General features: G+C 39.3%; 1 protein-coding gene across 9 annotated transcripts in view; it reads right to left on the bottom strand.

Annotated features, from left to right (window-relative positions):
- LOC121739283 overlaps positions 1 to 22,361 on the bottom strand; it is a 56,683-nt gene continuing 34,322 nt past the window's right edge. Inside the window, exons 1-22 of one of the 9 annotated variants that reach the window (XM_042131660.1) lie at positions 22,073 to 22,260; positions 21,728 to 21,922; positions 17,883 to 18,046; positions 16,992 to 17,152; positions 14,095 to 14,115; positions 13,488 to 13,613; positions 12,914 to 13,172; positions 12,605 to 12,693; positions 12,076 to 12,254; positions 11,585 to 11,721; positions 10,979 to 11,130; positions 8,068 to 8,170; positions 7,378 to 7,530; positions 6,618 to 6,773; positions 6,275 to 6,386; positions 5,393 to 5,810; positions 4,929 to 5,151; positions 4,508 to 4,594; positions 3,821 to 3,911; positions 2,318 to 2,548; positions 1,033 to 1,139; positions 1 to 482 (exon numbers count right to left, since the gene is read on the bottom strand). In XM_042131660.1, the coding sequence (XP_041987594.1) occupies positions 246 to 482; positions 1,033 to 1,139; positions 2,318 to 2,548; positions 3,821 to 3,911; positions 4,508 to 4,594; positions 4,929 to 5,151; positions 5,393 to 5,810; positions 6,275 to 6,386; positions 6,618 to 6,773; positions 7,378 to 7,530; positions 8,068 to 8,170; positions 10,979 to 11,130; positions 11,585 to 11,721; positions 12,076 to 12,254; positions 12,605 to 12,693; positions 12,914 to 13,172; positions 13,488 to 13,613; positions 14,095 to 14,115; positions 16,992 to 17,152; positions 17,883 to 18,046; positions 21,728 to 21,752 (3,231 nt within the window). In that variant the 5' untranslated portion in view covers positions 21,753 to 21,922; positions 22,073 to 22,260 and the 3' untranslated portion in view covers positions 1 to 245. Of the gene's footprint in view, positions 483 to 1,032; positions 1,140 to 2,317; positions 2,549 to 3,820; positions 3,912 to 4,507; positions 4,595 to 4,928; positions 5,152 to 5,392; positions 5,811 to 6,274; positions 6,387 to 6,617; positions 6,774 to 7,377; positions 7,531 to 8,067; positions 8,171 to 10,978; positions 11,131 to 11,584; positions 11,722 to 12,075; positions 12,255 to 12,604; positions 12,694 to 12,913; positions 13,173 to 13,487; positions 13,614 to 14,094; positions 14,116 to 16,991; positions 17,153 to 17,882; positions 18,047 to 21,727; positions 21,923 to 22,072; positions 22,261 to 22,361 lie in introns of those variants that run through there. The other 8 variants (XM_042131658.1, XM_042131659.1, XM_042131652.1 and 5 more) reach the window with 8 other exon arrangements.

The raw sequence follows: 22,361 nt of genomic DNA, 5'->3' as shown, positions 1-22,361 counted from the left end.
TACAAGTAAACGAGCATTGATTGACCCAAAATTTAGTTAAATACTCTCAATGAATCCCCTACCAAGTTTTCAAGGTTTTTAATAGGAGTTTATTTATTCAACAGTGTTGCTGATTGGTTAGTGTTAGATAGCCAATCAAAAGAACTAGTGAACTTCTGCCAGAAAATCTAAAAAACCGATATATCAATAAATTTAGGTAACCTAGCTCTATTCTCCATGACATTCTATGGTATGACATTGACAGTTTATGGCTTCTTCTTCTTCTTTTCCGCCTTTTTCAGCGCCTTGACGTGTTTGTCGTGCGCCGCTCGGAGCTCTTTGAGGCGGCGCTTCATGCGTCTCCGGTCGTCTCCGTTGAGGCCCAGCAGCTTGAGGTCAGCAGAGCCGAGAGCGAGTAGTAGGGCACCGTCGACGCCTCGCGCAGCGAATGCGCCCGCGTGGCGTTCCAAGCCGCTGCCTAGGGTTGATACCCACTGCCACACCTTGTGAAAAACATTATGTTATAGCTTTGAACATGAGTTGCATATTAATAATTGCATAAATCTAGAACTGCCCCGGGGCAGGGCAGGCACGGCGGGCCTAATGGATACGAAAATAGCCGAAGTTTAAATTAAGAACATAAACTAGGTACGTATTGCACTTAGTACTAAGTCTACGTGCTTCGTGGATCATCGGTTTTGTTCGGCTATTTCCGTATCCATCCGGCATGTCCTGCCCGCCCTGCCCCAAGGCAGTCCCAGATGCCGGAAACGCTATATATGTAATTTAAACCGCTATCTATGGTGATACGACGTATAAGATACGATTTATCGAGTGTACAATCCATACTAATTTTAAAATGAGAAAGTGTGACTCTGTCACCTCTTCACGCCCAAATCGCTGAGCTGATTTTGATGGCTATGAAGATATTTCGAGTACCAGGAAAGGACATAGGATACTTTTTATCCCAGAAAAATGTACGATTTTCGCACGATAAACGAATTTATGCGCAATCAATTAGTATGTAAATAAGATAATAAAAGCTCAACCCACCTGATGTTTACTCCACTGTTGCGGGGTGACAGGCGCGTCGGGTGCGGGCTCCGGCTGCGGCTGCCACGGCACCTCCCCGCCGACTACACAAGCCGGGGCTTTCTTCACTACAACCACAACCCCCGGTCACACACGCCCGCCCCAACCCGCCATAGACTAACTTTTTTAGCTGGATGCTTGCACTTTACTGTTCTGTTTTTTAAATAAATTTTAGATTGCCATAGACAATCTTATTTTTGACCTGGATGGTTGGAATTTGATTTTGGAATGTTCTTTAAAAATAGGAATTTATCTACTTCACTTGGGGGCATGTGGCGGGCGTGTGAAATATGTAAAGCTATATTTGCAACGAGAACTCCATTCTTATCTATGTTATTGTAGATGCCTTTTAAAATTGACTTGTTGTACTAATTAACAATAAAAAACAATAAAAATAGTTTACTCGTTTATGCATCAATAAATAAAGATACATAGATATCACAATAGAAAGCACATTAAATTAACACACAAAGCACATAACATAAATACATTACACATAATATATAAATTCGATTTTGTTATAAAAACTAAAATCAGTTATAAAAAAACGCCAATATCTTTTTTGCATAAAATAGATTAAAAACCTAGAAGAAACTGAAGCATAAAGAAAAAAAAGATATTGCTTTACGAATGCTTTATTATCTGCGCTCTTTATAACTGACTTCGGCAAGTAGCAGAAGAGTAATGAATTTTTGTTCTAACATAGACTTTGGCGGGTTTTATAAGAGACCGGGTAAAAGAAATATATTTTTATAACACAAATATCAGACAACTTACTCGTAGGTAAAACTGATGGGATTTGGGACGACTCTGATTCGATGTCGATTCAGTCTTGACAATAGTAACATACCCATAGTCATAGAATAACTCGATTAAAAATCAACATCAAAATCATAAGAAACAAACTTTTCGATCCTCGTTTGAAATTGAGCCACCGAGAAGAGAAACCAGATGTCGAATTGATCGATTCTAGTGAGGATTTTTGATATTCTATTTGCCACTAGGTGCCACTATGTAGCCTTAGGATCTATCATGTCAAATAGCCTAATATAATAATAATATTATCGTGTCACATGACAGCTATATCGTGACACATCACCGCTATATATCGTGACATATGACATCAGTTTGACCCGATAGACCCGGCTACAAGCGGCACTTGGTGGCAAATAGAATATCAAAAACCCTCATTTCTTTAAGAATAGGGACCTACAGCTGTGACTTGTACATTCCTATCGTTACAAACCTCTAGCATTCGCTTCGTTGACGGCCTGCCGTATCTCATCCACGAGGTTGTTGGTCAGCTGCACCGGGTCCGGGTGCTGCGGCGTGTACTGTTGCGGATACGGTTGCGGGTGCGGATGCGATTGCGGATACTGTTGCGAGTGCGATTGCGGTTGCGGTTCCGTGTTGCCCATCCGCCGTTCGCGGTCCGCCAGCACTTGTTTCAGCTGTTCCGCCAGCGACGCCGCTGGACCTAGCCCGGATTTTCTCTTTCATTGTATATGAGACTTTACCTAACTTACCTAATTATTAACACTATTCCTAAAATGTAACTTATGGTCGTATACGAAAGAACGGCCTACCAACTCGAGTGAAAATGTAATAAACTTGTCCTTTCTTTTTGTTTAAGTTCCTACCATTTTCATATAATTTTAGCTACTTATCAAATGACCGGTACCGCGCGGTATGTTTCCAAACCAGAGTCGAACAGGACTTGTATAAAAACTCTGCAAATATATATGAACATTTTCCTAACTTCTACAGCCCACTCAAATGTTAATCACACAACAAATAAGCCCATATCGCCCCAAACTGGTTAACACACTAAGCTGGCAGTACTATCGGGTTTAATACGAACAATTGTAAGCTATGTATTCGTAATAAACACAGAGAATACTATGAAAGTTAATTCATAACATACATTGTTACGCATACGTTGCTAATCTTGCTTTACATAGTTAATTGTTCCTGCTAGACCCACTAATGTGTAAAGTCATACATTGAGACCTTCTTCAGATTATTTATTACTAAATTTTTGTAAAGAAAGGAATTCTTGTCGATATATTTTTGATTCTGTAAGAAGCACTCAATAGTTTAAAGTCGCACGCAGACAGATTCAGTGATGTGCAGCCGCCATTTTAATAATCTTTAGTGAACGTGTTAAACAGGGTGTAACAAAAAAAAGAGTGATAATACTTTGAAGTGTGTGTGTCCCTTGTATAGAGTTCCTCTTGAAGCATTGCTCACAAAAACATAAAAGTTAAAAATACTTTCACAGTGAATTTTATACAAGGGAGCCAATTACACACCCTAAATTATTACTACTTAGTTATGTAAAACCCTGTCAAAGCTACAGTTCGAATCTCTGAGGTTATAATAACCTCAGGGTCTCTTTGGCAATTTTGTGTCTTAGGCATAAAGTTAATATACCTAGCGGAGTAGAGCAACAATCTCGAGCTGTCAAACGAAACCGAAATTGGTTTCATCTGTGTGTAAAAATATGTGTACGTATACACTTACCCAAGCATGATTGAACATAATTTCTATGAGATTAAATTGTCAACATGCGGCACGTGCCGACTGGACGTCAAAAAAAGAGTGCTGCTGTCATGTATCACACGTCTCTTTTTACCCCGCAGTGTAACTGATAGTGACATCTCTCTTGCTCAGGCCTTTGTTTCTCTATTCCGCTAGGTATATTAACTTTATGGTCTTAGGCATATAATCATGTAGGAGAATAACTTACCCGACAGTGGAAAATGTCTATGGTCGCGCGAGTAGACGCCATCGTCTGTGGTACTGCCGATAGAACTACCGCAACTCTGACGGGTGTCTCGCTGTAATTTTTTTTTAATTATACAAAATTTTTAAACTGTCTAATTAGATTAATAGACGAGACTATGGCTGACTCTGTAGAGCCATAGACAAGGAATTTGACGTAATAACATTCTTATAAAATACACCAATACGAGAGAGCAGTTGCTGCCCCATTCTTTACGACTCAATTCACGAGACAAAATTTTGCACTGCACAACATTACTAAATAAATAAAATAATAAAATAAAATATATTTTTATTCAAAATGATTTTTATTTATTGTCCCACATAAGATTGATATTATAAAGGTGCTGGGGAGCACGCGCGGTGCTTACTGATTATGAACGCGTACTGACTGTAAAATGCATTGTTAAGTGAAAAATGCTACGGTGTGATTTATGACACCGTACAGGTATCATGATACACTTTTTGAAAGTCGAACGAAGAAACTACGTTGTCTACCACAGGTTCGGGAACTACCCCGAACTACTCGCGATAAAATAAGCTGTTATATTATAATCTTTTTATAAAAACCGGTCTAAAACTTTGGCTTTAACACGGACAGTAAAATCTTTCTTGCAACACTACTATACACAACTAGAATAAAATGTATTACCGTATGGTGTGTGTTGGGCGCCCCCGACGTAGATTCACTGAGGGATTCGTCAGCGGAGTCGTTGTAAGAGTCATCTAGTCCGTCGTACTGAAAACGTAGAGTTGTAAGTCTACTGTTAATAATTGTTTGTATTTTTCCGACGTCCATGTTACATGATTCTATAAAAATAGTTACGAGTTAGTGTATTTTATTATTTCGTGGCGAAAATCACAATATCATTGACGTCATTTTGACTAACAAGTGCTTGGCAATTGGCATCCACGTCCGCATGAGTCCTGCGTCGACGTCGGCATGACGTCTGAGTGCCACAAGATCCTTGTATTGATCGAGTTTTCCCCTGTTCGCGGCCGCACAGTTATATGTTAGCAAAGAGAAAGGGCCGTATCTTGAGATGTAATTGTTGAAGTTGTCGTGTACTTACGGAGCTGGCATTGCTGAGTGAGTGCGGCGAGTGCGAGTGCGGGGAATGCGCGTGCGGCGCGTGGTGTCGATGTCGCGCGAGGTCGGTGCGCGCGCGGTGTGCGGACGTGTCGAGCAGCGCGCCGCGCGGCACCGCAGCGTCGAGCTCGCGTGACGCGACCGACGACGCCGCCGACGTCGCTGATGCGACTGACGCGACAGATGCGACCGACGCGGTGCTCCTACTGCACATAATTTTTTTTCTTAATATTATATTTTTTTCTCACCACAAAATTACAGCATTGATGAAGATGACAATTCTACATAACATACAGGTTTTGTGCAAGACTGGTGCCTAAACTAGGCGTTGCCTGTATTTTAGGACACCAGACTCCAGAGTTCTCAGACCGAGCTTATGAGCAATACAGTAGAACAATATTTACATTTCTGTTCTAGCTCTCTAATATACATATAAAATATACTTACATAGTGTCGGTACCACTAGCTGGCACTATTGTCGTTGCAGAGACTTGATTGACCGTGTTGACTGGAGAAGGTGCACTGGTTGTCGCGACGTTGACGTACGACGTCACGACATTTGATTGCGAGACAGTGCTAGAGTGAGACGACGCTAAGCTGTGTGACGCGTTAGAGTGGGACGACACTACACTGCTGTGCGTCACGTTAGAGTGAGACGACACTACATTGTGTGTCGCGTTAGACTGAGTCGACACTATACTCTGTGACGTCACGGCGTTGGCGGTCGTTTTGACTTCGCTAGCGGTCGTTGCGGTCACGTCGCCGATGTCAGGTATCACTTTTTTCCTATCAGACTTATCTACTTTGGCATATTCGTCCTCGATCGGCGATAGATCAGATAGATCGCTGTCCGAGCTGAAAGGATCTGTAATAGGAAGGATAATAATAATAATTATTATAATTAGTTATTTGGCAGTAAAAGCCATTATTGACATGCGTTGGACGGTGGACGTTAATAAAACTATAGAGGTATAATTATTATATTATTATATGGACCACTTCACGTGTTGTGCCATAGTATCGTCACGAGTTCTAATCTGAATTTCCTTGAATCCTTGAAAATTTTACTGTTGTTTCTTTGTTGGTGTATCTTTTGTTACTTTTAGGGCCTGTTTCACCACTTCCTGATAAGTTCCGCCACTCTCCACCACCACTTAACTTGGCAGATAGAGTATGGAGAATCTGTCAAATAAGTCGTGGATAGCCTATCCGGCACGTAATATCGGGAAGTGGTGAAACAGGCCCTTAATGTATTATGTTTTTTTTGGTAAAATAAATAATTCTTTTTTTCGCTTTTTAAGTGTTATTCACATACAAATAAAAACATACCATTAATAAGCAGTGGGTCGGGGTCTGGCCGGCGCGGGAGCGGCGGCGTCTCGCGGCGCGCTGACGGCTCGTGCGGCAACATCACCGGCAGACCAGCCTTCTTCTGTGTCTCCTGTTATATGTATGTTTGTTAGATATTGTCTAAAAGAGTTTTGCGTATAGCAGTATTTGGTGTAGTGTACAGGTGCAATAAATAATGCGGTACAGGTATATGTATGACGCCTCCGCGGTCCAGTGGCTCTAAGCTTGGAGGACTGCCACCATGGTCTCTGCTGCCACTCATCAATAGTGATGACTGACGAGGATGGTTTTTCTCGTGGTCTAGTGTATTGCGCACACTCACCAGCAGCAGCACCTCGAGCCGCGCGACGCGGTCGTGCAGCGCGGAGAGCGCGGCGGAGTACTCCCTGTGCGCCTCCCGCAGCTCGTTGCTCCACCACTCCTCGCGCGCGCGCACAGCCGCCCGCGTGCGACGCCACTCGCGCAACGCCCGACGCGCCTGACCACAAAAAAAATAAGACTATGGTCTACGCCGGCCCTTAGGCGATTTTATTGTCAATATCACGTATTGCGTAATATTATTGACCCTGTAGGGTTGATATTAAACATCGCGCGCCTGCAATCTAATTTTCAAATAAACTGTTCAATAAAATTGAAGCGTGATATTGACAAATAAAAATAAAATTGCTCGTCTAAGGCCGGCTATGATGTATGTGAATTGTCGTGTCTTCTGTATCATTTTTATCACGTCCTCTACAAACGAAGACTATTCTAGCCCGCATGGTTTGAGTATTTTTTCAATGTATAACGTTAGGTTTACTATTATATAGTTTTCTGGCTGATGCCCGCAACGTTGTTGCGCTAAAATTCGTTAAACGCGCAGGAGCAGTCAATTTTTCTGGGGAAAAAGTATCCTATGTCCTTCCTAGGGACTCAATATTTTCTCCATACCAAATTTTAACCAAATCAGTCCAGCGGTTTGACAGACACACTTTCGCATTTATATTTTTTTCTCTTAAGCCATTAAAATTGCGGCTTGCGTGCTTCATACCTTTTTTTTTTGAGATATTAGAAAAGGCTATTAGCAGCTTAGCTTAACATACCTTGTCGTACTTAGCCACAGCTCTTGCGGCCGTATCCGCAGCCGTAGTGAGCGCGCGTCGCAACTGGTCGGCGGGTGCGCGCGCGCCGCACCACTCGCGTACGCGCGCGCTAACTTCCGCCGCGGACCCGCCCCCCGCCTCCATGCCCGCTAACTGAAAAAAGTAGGTAAGAAAGAAAAGAGTAAATTCTACGTTCAGTTTTTCCAATCGTTGCATAATTATGGTATGTAAAAATGTATATCAGCCCTCGAAAGAGACAATGACACATATTTCACAAAATGTAATTGCATTTGTATTTTCACTCAGACACCAGCAACGTCTAAAATAGGGTTACGGCATAATATATGCCAAAAGAAGAAGCACATTTTCTTGTGGTTTAATAAGAATTTATTGCTTATATTTTATGACCATTACACTTTAACATTTTTAGATTTTTTAAGTCATACGTGTCGTCGTGCTGTGATGCTTAAAATGTTATTTTAGCTTTAACTTGTTACACACTAGCGAAAACTTGTTATTGGCAAAAATTAGTTTATCGCGCGGTAACCGTACACTTTTTGGGATAAAAAGTATCCCATCTTTTCCTAAAGTATCTCCATACTCAGCAAAATCGGTTCACCGGTTTCAAGGGATAACAGATAGACAGACAGACCTTCGGATTTATAATATTAGTAGGGATGTATTATATACCTCGTTGAGTAACGCCCGCAGCTCGAGTATTTCGGGGTGTCGAGGCGCGTCCGACGCCGGCGCCCCCTCTTCCGCCTGCCGCCGCTGACGCTCGCGAGATGCTCTGGTGATATAAAAAAAAATTAAAATACGTGTGACACTAGGGGACTGCCGCGATAAAGCTATTGCATAATATTTTTCATCAACTTATGCAATTATAATTCGCATACGTCTGGTCGCACGCACACAAACACCCCGCCGAAGTATGGCAACGCTGTGCCGGTCGGAATGGGGCTCAAATCCCGCAGGAAAAGCTATGCAATAGCCTAAAAATGACAATAGTGACCAATGGCCACCATTTCGCTGTTCTCGGAGTGCTTTCTCGCTTTATAAGGAACTTGTCTGGGCCCGACGTGTAGCATACACAGTGCAATTTTAGCCCTTATTACCAACGATATCAAAATACTTAGATACGACGTATAGTGCGTCAAGAATGTCTAGGAGGCGAAACTTTTTTTTTGAGCAATAGCAACACTCTTTTGACATTTGTCCCTTTGTTGTATCAATACTCTATGACATAAAATTTACAAAACAAAGATTTTCAATTTGCTTAAATTTAGTTTTGCAATGTGAAAACTACATGTTACTGTGAATAATATGAATAATTAAAGTGAAAGACGTGTGATAAGTGCAGAAAATTTGAAGATTTTCATTGAAGAAAAATAGTAAAATGCGAAAATATTACTGAAATTCTCGCGTCAATATTTCCGATTCTGATCGCTCAATCACCATAGTAGCAGGTAATTAAGCGTTTGTTTTATAAATTTTGTTAGTTAATTTTATTGTTTATTGCAGTTTTAAGTAGCCTGAGTAAGTATTATGTAGTTTATTAAAGCAATAATTTTACATAAACCCTATGTTTACGTAAACAATGAACTGTCAAAGAAATCTATCATATAACGCGCCTAAAAATGATTGATACTTTGACTTAGGTGCTTTGCGTAATTATATATCTTAGATGCATATAAAATTCTCGCGTCACAGTATATGTGCTTAACTCCTTTAATACTTTGATGCAGCGTAATATAATATTACAATTTTTACGTTTTATGTTTACAGGTAGCAGAAAAAGCGTTTAACGAAATAACCGAAATAACTGGGAGAATATATGCTATCATTTTGAAAAAAAAAACACTGAAAATAAATACAAGAAGTGGGAATTAACCCTTTATTAGGATATTGAAGAGCTGCTTATTGAAGATGAAAGTGCCTCTTCACTGTGACACCACTGCTGTAACTACATGGACCTAGAAAGTGGCGATGATTCTGTTTCCGGCTGTATTGTAGAATATTTGGATGATCATATTTTATTAAAATAATAAAACCGTGTTTTTAATTTATTTATTTTTTGTATTTTCTTAAATAAGTAGCTCCTTAATAAAAAAGGAGTGAGCTTCTCTCAGCTCTCACTGGCAGTCATCAAAGTAGCAGTAGTCTGCAGCTCTCAGGGAGAGGGTACTTAAATAACAGGTGCTATAAATTCATAATATGTCTCACTAGTGACTGAATGTCCCGGTGAACTTCGTGTCACTTATAAACCTTCCCTGGACTTCCAGGAATATTTTAAGACTAAAATTAGCCACATCGGTTCAACCGTTTAATCGAGTTATTGCATTTTTATACAGGGTGTAACAAAAATAAGTGATAATACTTCAGGGTGTGTATGTGTTCCTTGTAGAGAGTTCACTGTGAAAGTAGCAGCGCTGAAAGACCTAATTTTTTTTTCACTTTTGTATGGGCAAGCGCCCGAACGTCACGAGTTTCCCCATAGAAAAGTGAAAAAAAAATTGGTCTTTCAGCGCTGCTACTTTCACAGTGAACTCTCTATAAGGAACACATACACACCCTAAAGTATTATCACTTATTTTTGTTACACCTTGTATAGTCCATCAAGAAAGTGAAGAAATTAAAAGTGGAAACATCGTAATGTCATCCCTTTTTTCTTAGATTGATTTGAAAGGGATGACACTACGATGTTGCCACTTTTTAATTTCTTCGCTTTCTTGACAGAGACAGACTATGATACAAAGATTATAATACTTTACATAGATTAGATTGTTTCTTGTAATGTCGTAAATTAAACACACTATAACTACGTCATAATTATTTCAAATTTTCTTAACTACATAATATATAATTATAAATCATAATAATATTTACGTGTTTTTTACACTGTACTTAATATAAAGTATCAAAATCTTTTATAGTGACTGGATACAGTGTGGCCATAAGAGGCCACACCGGAAACAAGTGGCGACTCTATTAATGTCGTGACTTTTTTGACGGGCTGTATGCTGTCAAAACCGTAGCAATGTTTTTGCATGCAAAATGTGTATCGAGAAAATATTGTCGTCCTTTTTTGTCTTACAGTAATAGCATATACTACTTTCTCTTTCGCTCATTTTATGCTTTAATCGAATCGAGAAAATATTGTCGTCCTTTTTTGTCTTACAGTAATATCATATACTGCTTTCTCTTTCGCTCATTTTACGCTTGGCTTTGATTTTTCTCTTAAAGTGGAAGACAATAATTTAAATATTAATAAAATCTTAGTAATTACGTGTGAAATATTACACCTTTGGCTTTATTTGTATTCCTCGTTTTGTTACTGCACTGTCGGAAGGTACATGACGGCATTCTGGAGCGAAATGTAGCGAAAAACAACGCGGTAATTAATGAATGAAACACGTCCGACTGTTACCGTGTCCTAAGGCGCACTGCTCTCAGATGAGTGAGCTCACTCATTTCGATGGTGACACATTTTCGCGCTGACGATTGTATGGAATGCCTTTTCTCGTTCTAATTCTATGCTTATATATACAACATAAGGTTATACAAACAACTTATATATACAACATAAGGTCCACAATACCTCTCCTCCCTCTCCTTATCGGCGGCGAGGGACTGTCGTATGAGGTGCGCCACTTCGCTGTTCTCGGGGTCCTTCTCCCGCCCAATGAGGAACTTGACCGGGCCAGAGGTGTTACGCAGCACCGAGGCCGCGTACGCTTGGGTAACGCCCACCTGACAAAAGTTAATACGTATGTACTGAATGTATTTGTTATATTGTGTTTCAAAATGCGTAACTTTTTACGTGGCTCCTGTATTTGTGGGGTTTCAAACACGAAATGTTTAATCGGTTCAACTGTATAACGCGTAGGTACCCCTACACCTTATCCACTCACCCTGTCCGTCTGTCTGTACATACCGGTACAGACGATTTTTACACTTGCGATATTAGTATGATTTATCTCTATCGGATAAAGACGGAAACTTATCAAGCTTTTTTAAGAGTCAGGAGATGACTTGAAACAAACACTTTGGCATTTATAATATTAAGGGTTATTTATTTATTCATATTGCAACATCGCGATGCGTTTTTAAATGCCATTCGAATTTAGAACTGATACCCAGGCGACTGAAAGCAATCCAGTGATCGTCTTCATGAATATATCTGTCTCTGTCGACTGTCACTCACCAAGCTCTTGCCGTCGACCTCTATGATCTGATCGTTAACGTGTATGCGGCCGTCGCGCGCTGCCGCGCCGCTGTCCGTGATTGTCTTCACGAAGATGCCCAGCTTTTCCAACCCAGCGTCCGCGCCCACGCCCATACCTGGGTTAAAATGACAAAAGACATTAAAATATGATTAGCACCTCACTTATAAAATCATTTACACAGTACACACACAGCTCCCTTGTACAATTCTTTGTCCTAAGTTGTTTAAACATTTTTATTAGTAAGCGAGTACGTAAACGAACGATATGGTTGTTACTTACAATGTTTTTACTTTTTTTGTTGTCTGACAAACATTTTTTTATGTATCATACAAGCATTCTATATCCAACGCGTGAGACACCTTGCTCTCGAAGCAACATCCAAGTTATGAAAACAGGCCCACATGACAATTGAAACACGTTCATAAAACACTTGAAATTGGAATCTCGATGACAAGATGGCGTCACTCACCGATGATAGACAGTCCGAGGCCATCGGCGCCTTTAACCAGGTCCACGGGGAACACGTGCATCTTCTCCACTCGCTTCTCGAGCTCGTACTCGGCCGACGCGGCCACGGGGTCGACGTCCTCGTTTCGGCGGTCGTACTCGCGGACTGAGTGCGTCGAGAACACGCGCATCGGTTGCGTGCTGGAATATAAAGGCTTTATAGTATAGATAGCGTGAAACTTTAAGATCGCTTGGCGACACTAGATAGGCTTATCGGTGAAAGTATAAGGGCCAATGCTGGTCATACACCATCCTTCCTATCGTCCAATCGGCATGACGCTACCGATTGGATCAGTTAGAACTGACCGTGTGTGGGAGTGAATTGGCATGAGGATGGTGTATGGCCACCATTAGATAAGTTTTTTATAGACATGTCTATTACAAACTACTTTGATCCTGACCTACCATTAATAATATTCAGTCTAACGCGACCTGACTATATAGTAATTATAATATACGATTTTTTTCAATGCGTGCCTTCAAAAACATACCTGAATTTAACTTTGGTATTCCGCTTAACAAATACTGGTGGGTAATAATCATCATCGTCGTCCTCTTCAACCGGCGGGAGTCCCGCCACCTGAAAATAAAAGTATATTTAGAATTGAAGAATAGGTGGTAGTTTTGGAAAGCAGTTTTAGACAAAGAAAAAAGTAAAGATTAGTTTCTTTAGAAACTAATCTTTACTTTTTTCTTACTTCTAAATCTTTTCTTACTACTAAATCGATTCAGTGAAAAGTAGCCATAGCATTGATGGTTTTAAATTGTTTATTCCACTTGATCTTATATTATAGTCTTACCTCTGTATAGAAGTGTCCATCTTCAAAGTAATGTATCCCATTCTCCTCTGCCAGTTCCCTCAACGCTTGCGGGGGGTAGTGCTCGAAGACGCTGGTCGAAGCTTCTTCAGCTGGTTCCTGGGTTCCCGGTTCCTGAGTTTCTGGATCCGGAACCACCGGTTCCCGAGTTGGTTCCGAGGGTTCCGCCGCCGGTTCCGCCGCCTGCTTCGCGTCTGTCTCCAAAGACACAAACTCGTAGCTTTCGTCCACTGACTGCATGCTGTAAAGTTTATTTAAACTTTAAAATAGGTTAAATTAAGTAGAAAATTAACTTGAATGAGGAATGCAAATATAAGTTGAAATTGACTACGGTCTACAGGTCCTTTGGTCGATATTAGAACCACTATCTTGTAAAATGTAACTTGAGAAGCAGTCGAGAGACTTTTTTCACACCCAAGCTCTTCAATGTTAACTAATAATCACTAATGATGAGGTAAAAAAAGACCAAAGTGGATTAAAGACAGAAATAATGCTGGTGTCAATATGAGCGACAGATGTTTCTAATCATTGTCTATCCTTGTAGAACTGTACTCACCTCTCGTACGAGAGCACGGACTGGTAGCTATCGTTGAGCGAGACGCCGTTGTCGTGCGGCGGCGCGTGCGGCGACAGCATCGCCACTATCTCCTGCGCCTGCTCGTCCGACAGCAGCGCCTCTTGTCTGCGGTCAACGATAACGTTAATGAGTGGGTCCTTAACAGCAGACTTCAAGCAAGGTTCGAAAACAAAATAGCATCCATCTTTTGCTCAAGATCATATTTAAGGTGTTTGGAATCACAATAAACATGACCACCCAAAATAGTATTCGTCAATTTCTTCAAAACAGAGCAGTAATGTTATATCTTATTACATACTTACATTATTATTATACTTAGCATGGACGAATATATAAAGTAAATGCAAAAGTAAATAGAGAACATCTAAACGATTTATGCTTAATATAAAATAAATAAAACATTAACCCCCTTACTAATAAAAAAATTTACACGGCATTACAAGCTCTGCCTCTGCCTGGCATCACATGACAAACAAAGACTGATAGACCTCGAATAGTTATACGCTGTATAATATAAAAGTTATATAAATATATTTACTAGTAAGAGGGAAGAAATATAAGATGCTTACGACATAAGCGGGCTTACCTAAGTTTTTTCTCCAGTATACTGCGAATGTGTTCGGGCAAGAATGAAGCGTAGTGCGCACAGGCGGCATGCAAAATAGTAAAATAACATTTAATAACAGTAACAAGCCGGAAGTAAGCACATCCTATACTAAGATACTTACGAAGAAGTAATTTGTGAGAGACTAGATAGGCGTGCAACAGACAAGGACATAAATTCGTTTCATAGAAAATAGTAACCGTGCATTGTACTCTAGTTTCAATTCATTTTGGTATAAATGCAATCGAAAAACTAAAAATTTACTTCATTCTTGCGTTAGGTTCTAGGTTCTTAATATGGTAGTATTTTTACCGACTTCCAAAAAAGGAGGAGGTTACACGTTCGGCTGTATGTATCTTTTTTTTTTTTTGGCATGATACTGAGCTTCATTTACATTTAGTACAATCTGAATTGAAACAGAGTGTTAACCAAAGAGTATAAAATTAAGTCGCTAAATTCTAAAAGTTCAAGTTTAAGGCTCACTTGTGCTTATCTGAATTAAAATTAATAATAAATAATCATCATCTCTCTTCTGTTTCCGTACATAAAACAAGGAGAACGCATGATATTTTTGAATACAGACTGAGCCTTAATGATCAAGGACACAGGACAACACATAATATTAAAATCTAAGTTTCAAAGCAAAATTTTACTTTAACTAATTTAGTATAGAAAAAGTGAAAAACAGACAATACAATAACAATAGATTTCCAAGAATCAGCGATCGAGGGATTAATTTGAATTGTATGCTTGATGCTTGGGTGGTGAAGTCGATTTTACTATGCATAATGATTAATGTAGCCCTCTTTCTTTACATAAAAGCGTTTACTTTTACTCTGTACTGTATGAGTCCTCCTGTTTCCTGGCATAGTGCATTTATTTCACAGTGCAATACAAACTAGAATTCTACTGCCCAATTTCTAAGGTTTTTGATGAAAGTTTATCTATTAAACATCATTGTTGATTGGTTAATATTTTGACGTTAGCCAATCCGATGTATGTGACAGAATTGAATAGATAAACTTCAGTCAGAAAACCTCAGAATAAACATAAGTAGTGTCGCTATGTTTCAATTTGCCTCGGGCAATTTTGAAGGGCGCTCAGACCCAGTGCGTTATTTAGAACCTTCTGTTTTGGGGTACGCAATGCCTCGGGCAATTCTGACCCTACAGACCGTCCATATCTTGGAGTTGATTTGATCCTTATGTCGTTGACATAAAGATCATACAAGAGGTAAAATTACTTAAAACGGTGGATGCGGCATTGCTTACTTTTACACACGATTTGTATTTAGATAAAAAGGTTTTAGGTTTTCAGAGTAGACAAACAGTAACTACTTACTATTAGAATGACTAAGAAGAAAGAAAGAACTATAAACATACACAAAAAATTATATAGTGCACTAAAGACTTTGGGCCATAATGAATGGCTGCATCATGTATGCTACCATGGACTTCAATAATACTCGTATTATGGACGTGATTATGGAATATGGATCATAGCTGCAGATATTATAAGCCTTTCTTCTCTATTGTTGATTGCTAGTATTGGTCGAATATGGGGCCAACGTGGGCCTTATAAAGAATTATCCTACTATAAAACACTTCCGGTCTTACCACAAAAGATTTAAACATCTATTAAACAGTTGTTTTGAGACCATTTTTTACTGTTTTTTTTCTAATCAACTGTTCAACAGGTGTTTAAATCTTTTGTAGTAAGACCGTTCTTCTTTATTCTATCTTCAATGGACAAAACGAATTTAAAAAAATAAAATTAATATGATTGAATAGACGCAGCCCAGTGAATGAACGTGTCATAAATAAGGACTGGTCTAGATAATATTTATCTCAAGAACATGTAGCACATCTTACGCACTTATCTTTAATGGGCAGTGAACTTCTGTGAATTACTCAGTCATTGAGAATAAATTGAGTACAATTATTATTCTATTACACAGAGATGAGAAGGAAAATATTTAGAGAAAGACAGAGCTATATGTTAGTCTATATCTATTTCTTACTACCAAGATGCAATAAGGTCTCTACTTTGAAATTCGCGGCGAGCAAATTCGAGCCAGAGGCCTAAGGGGGATATTAGATTATCATATATATTGGATCCGAGATCATTGAGTCAATGATATTGGATAATGTAATATAGACATATGATTCATTTCTTCCTTGATCATAGATTTTTGACATTTGCTGAGAGATTGGATCCAATACGCAATACGGTCATAGAAATAGGTGTTGCCAGTTATTTAATATAAAAAAGAGTTTTCAATTTCTTTTTTTTTTGTTTCAAATAATATAATGTAATTATTTTTCTAATTATATACTTCGATAATCTTGCTAAAATAACAAAAAACAAGCCATATTAAAAATGACGATGTCTTTTGACAAATCGAATTCTCTGATATCTAGTAACCCTGACGTCAATACCTGTCAGCGTTAGCGCTATATATTGGCTATTGAAACCACATATGACGTAAAATAGGATCAATGAAATATGATAATGTAATACGCAGATATGATCAAATGATCATATATATTGGATCCTATATATGATCATAGAAATGATCCAATATATATGATAATGTAATACCCCCCTAATACTCCATTCGCGTTACGTTCGCAGTTAGTCATTTTTGCAATTTGTCTTGGAGTATCAATGAAATATTAGGTCTTTGCCTCGAATCTTGCGCCAATTTTGCAAACAAGGCAGGCAACAAGGGCTGCCTTGTGATTTTTCAATATCGCTGTCGCGTCCAACTCGCTCGTCGCAATAATCAAGACAGCGGCCTAAGACTTTTTGTCAGAACTCCTTAAGTTCTGATCTTGTAATAGCGACCTTAACACTATAACCACAGAGTTCACAATCACCTGGAGCTGAGGAGTATCTCGGCCTCATCGGGCGTCATGCTGTCGGGCTGTTTGTCGTCGTCGGTGCGCGTCGCCTCGGACACGCTCCACTGGCTGGTGGTGGACTTGTCCAGGACTTCGATGGAGCCCTGGCTAGCCTCGCTCACTACCACGCCCGAGTCCTGAAAATATATTTTGCTCCATGTGTTAGTATTGGAATATTTGCACGTTAAGATTGAGACTACACAAGTCTTGGCTTAGGCTGCTGCCTTGAATGCCGCAGCGCTGAATATCGCGATAAAAATCATCACGACATTTGATGCAATAGCCCAACAGCTATATTCTGTAACTAATAACTAATATGCTATCCTTAAGTAGGTAGGCAGTAGTTTTGCAATAATATAAGTGCTTAGTGAGATTCCTAAAACTCCATTTGTTATATTTAATAGAATTATGGACTGATGTTCTAGACTAGGTTAAGTTATAAAGCCAAAACTCATTTATGTCCCTGCTTTTTCCACGTATTACCAGACCTAGTTTAGCAGCGACCCAGGAGAAATTTGAAGGAGAAATTAGAAGAAGTATATCAGATGCCTCGCCTGCTGCCTAACTGACAACTTCTGGAGAGATTGCTAAAGAGCTCTACATTTTCACTTTCTTGACAAAGAATTTAAAGGCTGGTTTATAGAGCCATTGACAGCTCTCCCCCTTTTCTCACAGCTCTCTCGCCTGCTGCATAACAGACATCGTGTCGACGACATCGCACGGCGGGCGCGGCGGTATTTGGCCGGCCGGAGTTGCACGACAACTTCTGGAGAGATTGCTCTACATTTTCCCTTTCTTGCCAAGGCATTTAAAGACTAGTTTATAAAGCCATTGAAAGATACCCACCCTCTTCCACAGCTCTCTCACCTGCTGCATAACTGACAGAGTGTCGCCTTCATCCCGCGGCGCGCGGTAGTCGGCCGGTCGGAGTCGCGCGACAACTTCTGGCGAGGGCTCGTTGAAACCGCCCTCGTCGGAGACCGACGAGCCGCGCGACCGCCCCCGCACCTCCTCCTCCTTGCGACCGACTACTGCAACGTGCGGATCATCATAATCATCACGATCAAAGTGTGATACACATTAAGGCTAGACTCTAGAGTCTAGACCAGTGGTCCCCAACCTGTTTTTTCATGCGGACCACAAACATGTTTTGGTTTTGGTGTCGCGGGCCGCAACAAAAAGTTTTTTGGGTTAAAAAATCACATTCTTAAAAATTGACGATTTAAAAGTGGAAAAAATTTAACGACTATTACGTAGACTTTTCGTTATTTTGTCGGTGGACGTGAATTTCAAAATTGTTTAACATCACGCGGGCCACAAATAATGTTCCGGCGGGCTGCGGGTTGGGTATAGCGAGTCTAGACTCTAGAGAAAACGAAGATGGTAGACCATCTTTAACGGTTCGGTAAAAGTTCACCAGCTTTGAGACATCTCTTACGAGTATATTAATAAGGCAAGTCGGTTTTCTCAGAATGTCAAAATCATAATAGTTTTTACATGTATGTTCTGTCTGATTGTCTAATTGTCTAGATGTTGTATGCAACGTGTAAGTTTATGTGATAAATTATTATTTTTAAGCGCACACTTAATAACAAGTGTCTAAGTTAATTTTGGAATGATATACCTCTCGTCATCTTTGTTAAAACACAAATTCGCTTTGATAGGTTATCAATAACCCACGCCTAAGTTTTATACCCATGATTGAGTCTACTCCACATAATATTATTGACTACTCTAGTTCTAAGAAACTTTATATACAAAGGCAGATCTGCGTTAGACGTTAGTTATATTACGCCGACGCGGGCGCCGTCTAACTAGGTCAATTACCCATTTTAATATAGGTTTGGGTAACACAGGAACAAGTAACATGCGAGCGAAACCAATTGCAACAAATTTGCTGCGCGATTGTAAATACAAATTAGTTTCATTTGTAGAGAACTACTTTAAGATCAGTTAGATGTTGGGGTAGAGTTTTTTATTCTCTAACTTAAGGTATAATATGCGGATACGTTTTGTAATCGAATGATTTATAATATTCTTACTTCTTATTATAAATGCGATTTATCATTTAGACGGAGTTTGGCAAATGTTGAAATAATTAGTCGAGAAAGGATATAGGATAGATCATGGACGTAAAAAAAGACGGACGGAGTCTTATTATACACAGCACTGTTCTGGCAGTTCTGGCACTGTGCCTTCAGAGTTAGAGTCAGTCAGTCAGCCACCCACACATTCTTACGCCTGTCAAATGGCCGGAGTACCGTAACAATTTTTGCGCGCGGACCATGTACAATGTACATGCAGTCGGCCTGGCCGACTCTGAAGACAACTCTGTGTATAACAAGACTCCGTCCGCCTTTTTTTATACGTCTATGGGATAGATTTTGTTGCGGAAAAATTTATAGTATCTGCGCGTCATCTTTCACAATATTGTAATAAGATGTAAATTAAACCTATTAAAGCATTTTAATATTATACAATAATCTCTTTGCAAGGTTACAAAATATACTAATCTAATAGAGTAGTTTGTCCCGGACCTTTCCAAAAAATTAATTTAATAGCAAACTCTCCTTATAAGGCGAACTACAAATGTTAGTTAAAACATTTGCCAGTTACAAGTGAATCCCACGCCACAATAAAATTCAAGTTATTTGCACGACCTTGTCACGCCATATTATGTTTCTTCCGATCGTGATATTTTTATAATCTACAAAACGTCATTGTCGTTTAACTGCAATAATATTATGCAAATATCGTTTTACTTCTAAGAAAATTTAAGGTAGCTCCAATGTTATTAATAAGTAAGCGAGCTGTGTATTATCATTTAGGAATATGTGTGACCGCCACAGAAAATTTGCTTCAAGTCTTACCGACAAAAGATATCTATAAAATCAAAATCCGTCCATCCGTTTAGAATGAAGAATCTATGAAGCCAGGTACATAAATTCCTTTGTTTATGTCGAAGTTTGATAGAGTTAATATAATATAAAAACTTGGTGTTTTCATGTCTTGTGAAGTATATATTTATATTATACTTTTACCTATAGGCAGTTCCACAGAATAATAAAAAGTTACTACGAACTAACGATTGGCGCCCAACGTGGGGCCCAAAACTACGTCCATGAGATAAAGGGTTATGATACTTAAGTTTTATGCAATTTGGACGGGACGGACGCCAGAAAATTTAGACGGTTTATATCAAACATCAAAATTTTTATGAAATTATATTTAAGAAGTCATTAAATATCATATAATCAAGTCTCTAGTTCTCTATCGCAAACGTTGGCTAGGTGCTCGTGAGCCGAAATCACCTCGCGAGATTAACGACTCTGCTCTACATAAACAGACTCATTCATGCCGACGAGGCCGGTCTATATCTGTTTCGCGTTACACTTTACACGAGGTTTTCGCGCAGTTACTGACGATCTTCCGGTATTTTGGATGAATTTGCGATTTTTCGCTATACGGCTAGTCGTTCTTGATTCTTGACATTTATGTTAACGAAATATTCTTGCTAACCATTTTGACCAAGCTAATGTGACATTGTATTTCTTTATTGGTCGTTAAATAACTACTTATGAGATTAAATTGGTAGCATTATAGCACGCGGTTGTTTCTTGGTTTGCGTCAAGAGCAAGACCTACTATTACATCTAATGTATATCTTTGAATTTCTGAAACATTTATAATTTACAATTACGCTTTTATTGCAAGGTGTTTGCTGTGTAACAATTACCCTTATGGTACGGAACCCTAAAAACGGAAAAATCAAATGAAAAACTACATAAAATATTCATAAGCACTATTGTCTTATCTGAGAAAATACACTCTCTAGAATGTTAATTACACATAGGCACATCTGGAATTGACGCTATAGTAGACATGGGTGGCCTTGCAGTGCGTTGGATAAAGGATTACTTCCAAGATCTTGGTATTAAATATTGTTTAATCTTTATTTTATTTTTCTTTTATTAACTCCTTTCTTTAAATTGATGAAGTCATCTCATTTCTTTCATCACCAAGATAATATTTAATAAGTGTAATACCACCCGATACATAGAACATACGCAGAAATTACTAAGTTGCCGTTACTTTAATCGTTTATTACTTTACTTTAATTATTAACGGCCGTTCCCAATATTTGATCTATCTCTGGTTTTGCCCTACTAAAGATAGGAATAGCTCACATTAGACATTAGAGACATATATTTTATGTCAATTGTGAGCTATTCCTATCTCTAGTAGGGCAAAACCAGAGATAGATCAAATATTGAGAATGGCCGTAAAACAACTTAATGTTTACTTTGTAACTCGAGCACAAGTATGATAACATACTATTGCAACTCACTGCGTTTAAATATTATTGTAACCGGCATATTATTCGTTGTAACAAAGCTCCCGTGTGCTTGCACAATATTATCAATTGTATAACACCAGACTAACGACTAAATACTAAATATCTACAAAGTACAAACAGAAATATTTGAGTAGACACTTGGAGCTACTTTTGAGTAGCATTTAAGTGACGTTTAGTATTTCGTCGACACTTCACAATCTGCACAATCCAAAACGAAAGCAACTTTACATATGTTCAATTTACAGTGAAAAAATTGTTTGAGATCCAATTTTGCGGGTGTTATAATTTCCATTGCAAGATGCGCAACTCAAGTTTAAGATCCATGTTTGCGAATGTTATGACAACAAACCACGTACCGCAGCAACATCCGCAGAGGCGCATGTCGCGGCCGCGCTGCGCACGCGCATACACGCGCTCATCGCCACGCCAGCGCCAAGCGTTCGCAGCACCGTTCACGCATATCGTCACTCTCAACTCGAAACGAGGAATTTTGGCAGACGGTTTGCCACAAGGACTTCTATAAAATTTGGATGTTTAGGTCTTTTGTTATTCTAGAAGAAGCGTTTAGGTTTTAAATTGTTAATTAATTTACAAGATGGAGAATTTCGGAATGTTAATTTAAACTATATTGCTAGATCGTGTTAGTATTTAACTAGAGAGAATGTTACAGATACTTCAGAGGTTAATTCCTATTGATTTACATTATCCTATTGAAATCCATCACAAGACGTTAAGCAACTTTGGACGTTTTTGTCACCGATCACGAGCACTCCACTTGCATCTAATGCACCATCTCATAGAGTTAAGTGGTCAACTAATTGGTTAAATGGTCATATTATCTCGAGCGAGGTACGGGTTCGCACGGCCGCGTCGCGCGGGGTACTGCGTCTCGGCGTCGGCGCCAGAGCATCTAAATCGGGATTGCGAGTCTCGCTGCGTCTCAAATACCTTGACTTCCTCAATATTACATTGAACCCGCCAACCGTCAGC

The sequence above is a fragment of the Aricia agestis genome, chromosome Z, assembly GCF_905147365.1.
Source record: "Aricia agestis chromosome Z, ilAriAges1.1, whole genome shotgun sequence".
Classification (NCBI taxonomy): Eukaryota; Metazoa; Arthropoda; class Insecta; order Lepidoptera; family Lycaenidae; genus Aricia; species Aricia agestis.
The sequence above is the reverse complement of the archived record's forward strand: the minus strand, read 5'-3'. Positions and strand labels throughout refer to the sequence as shown.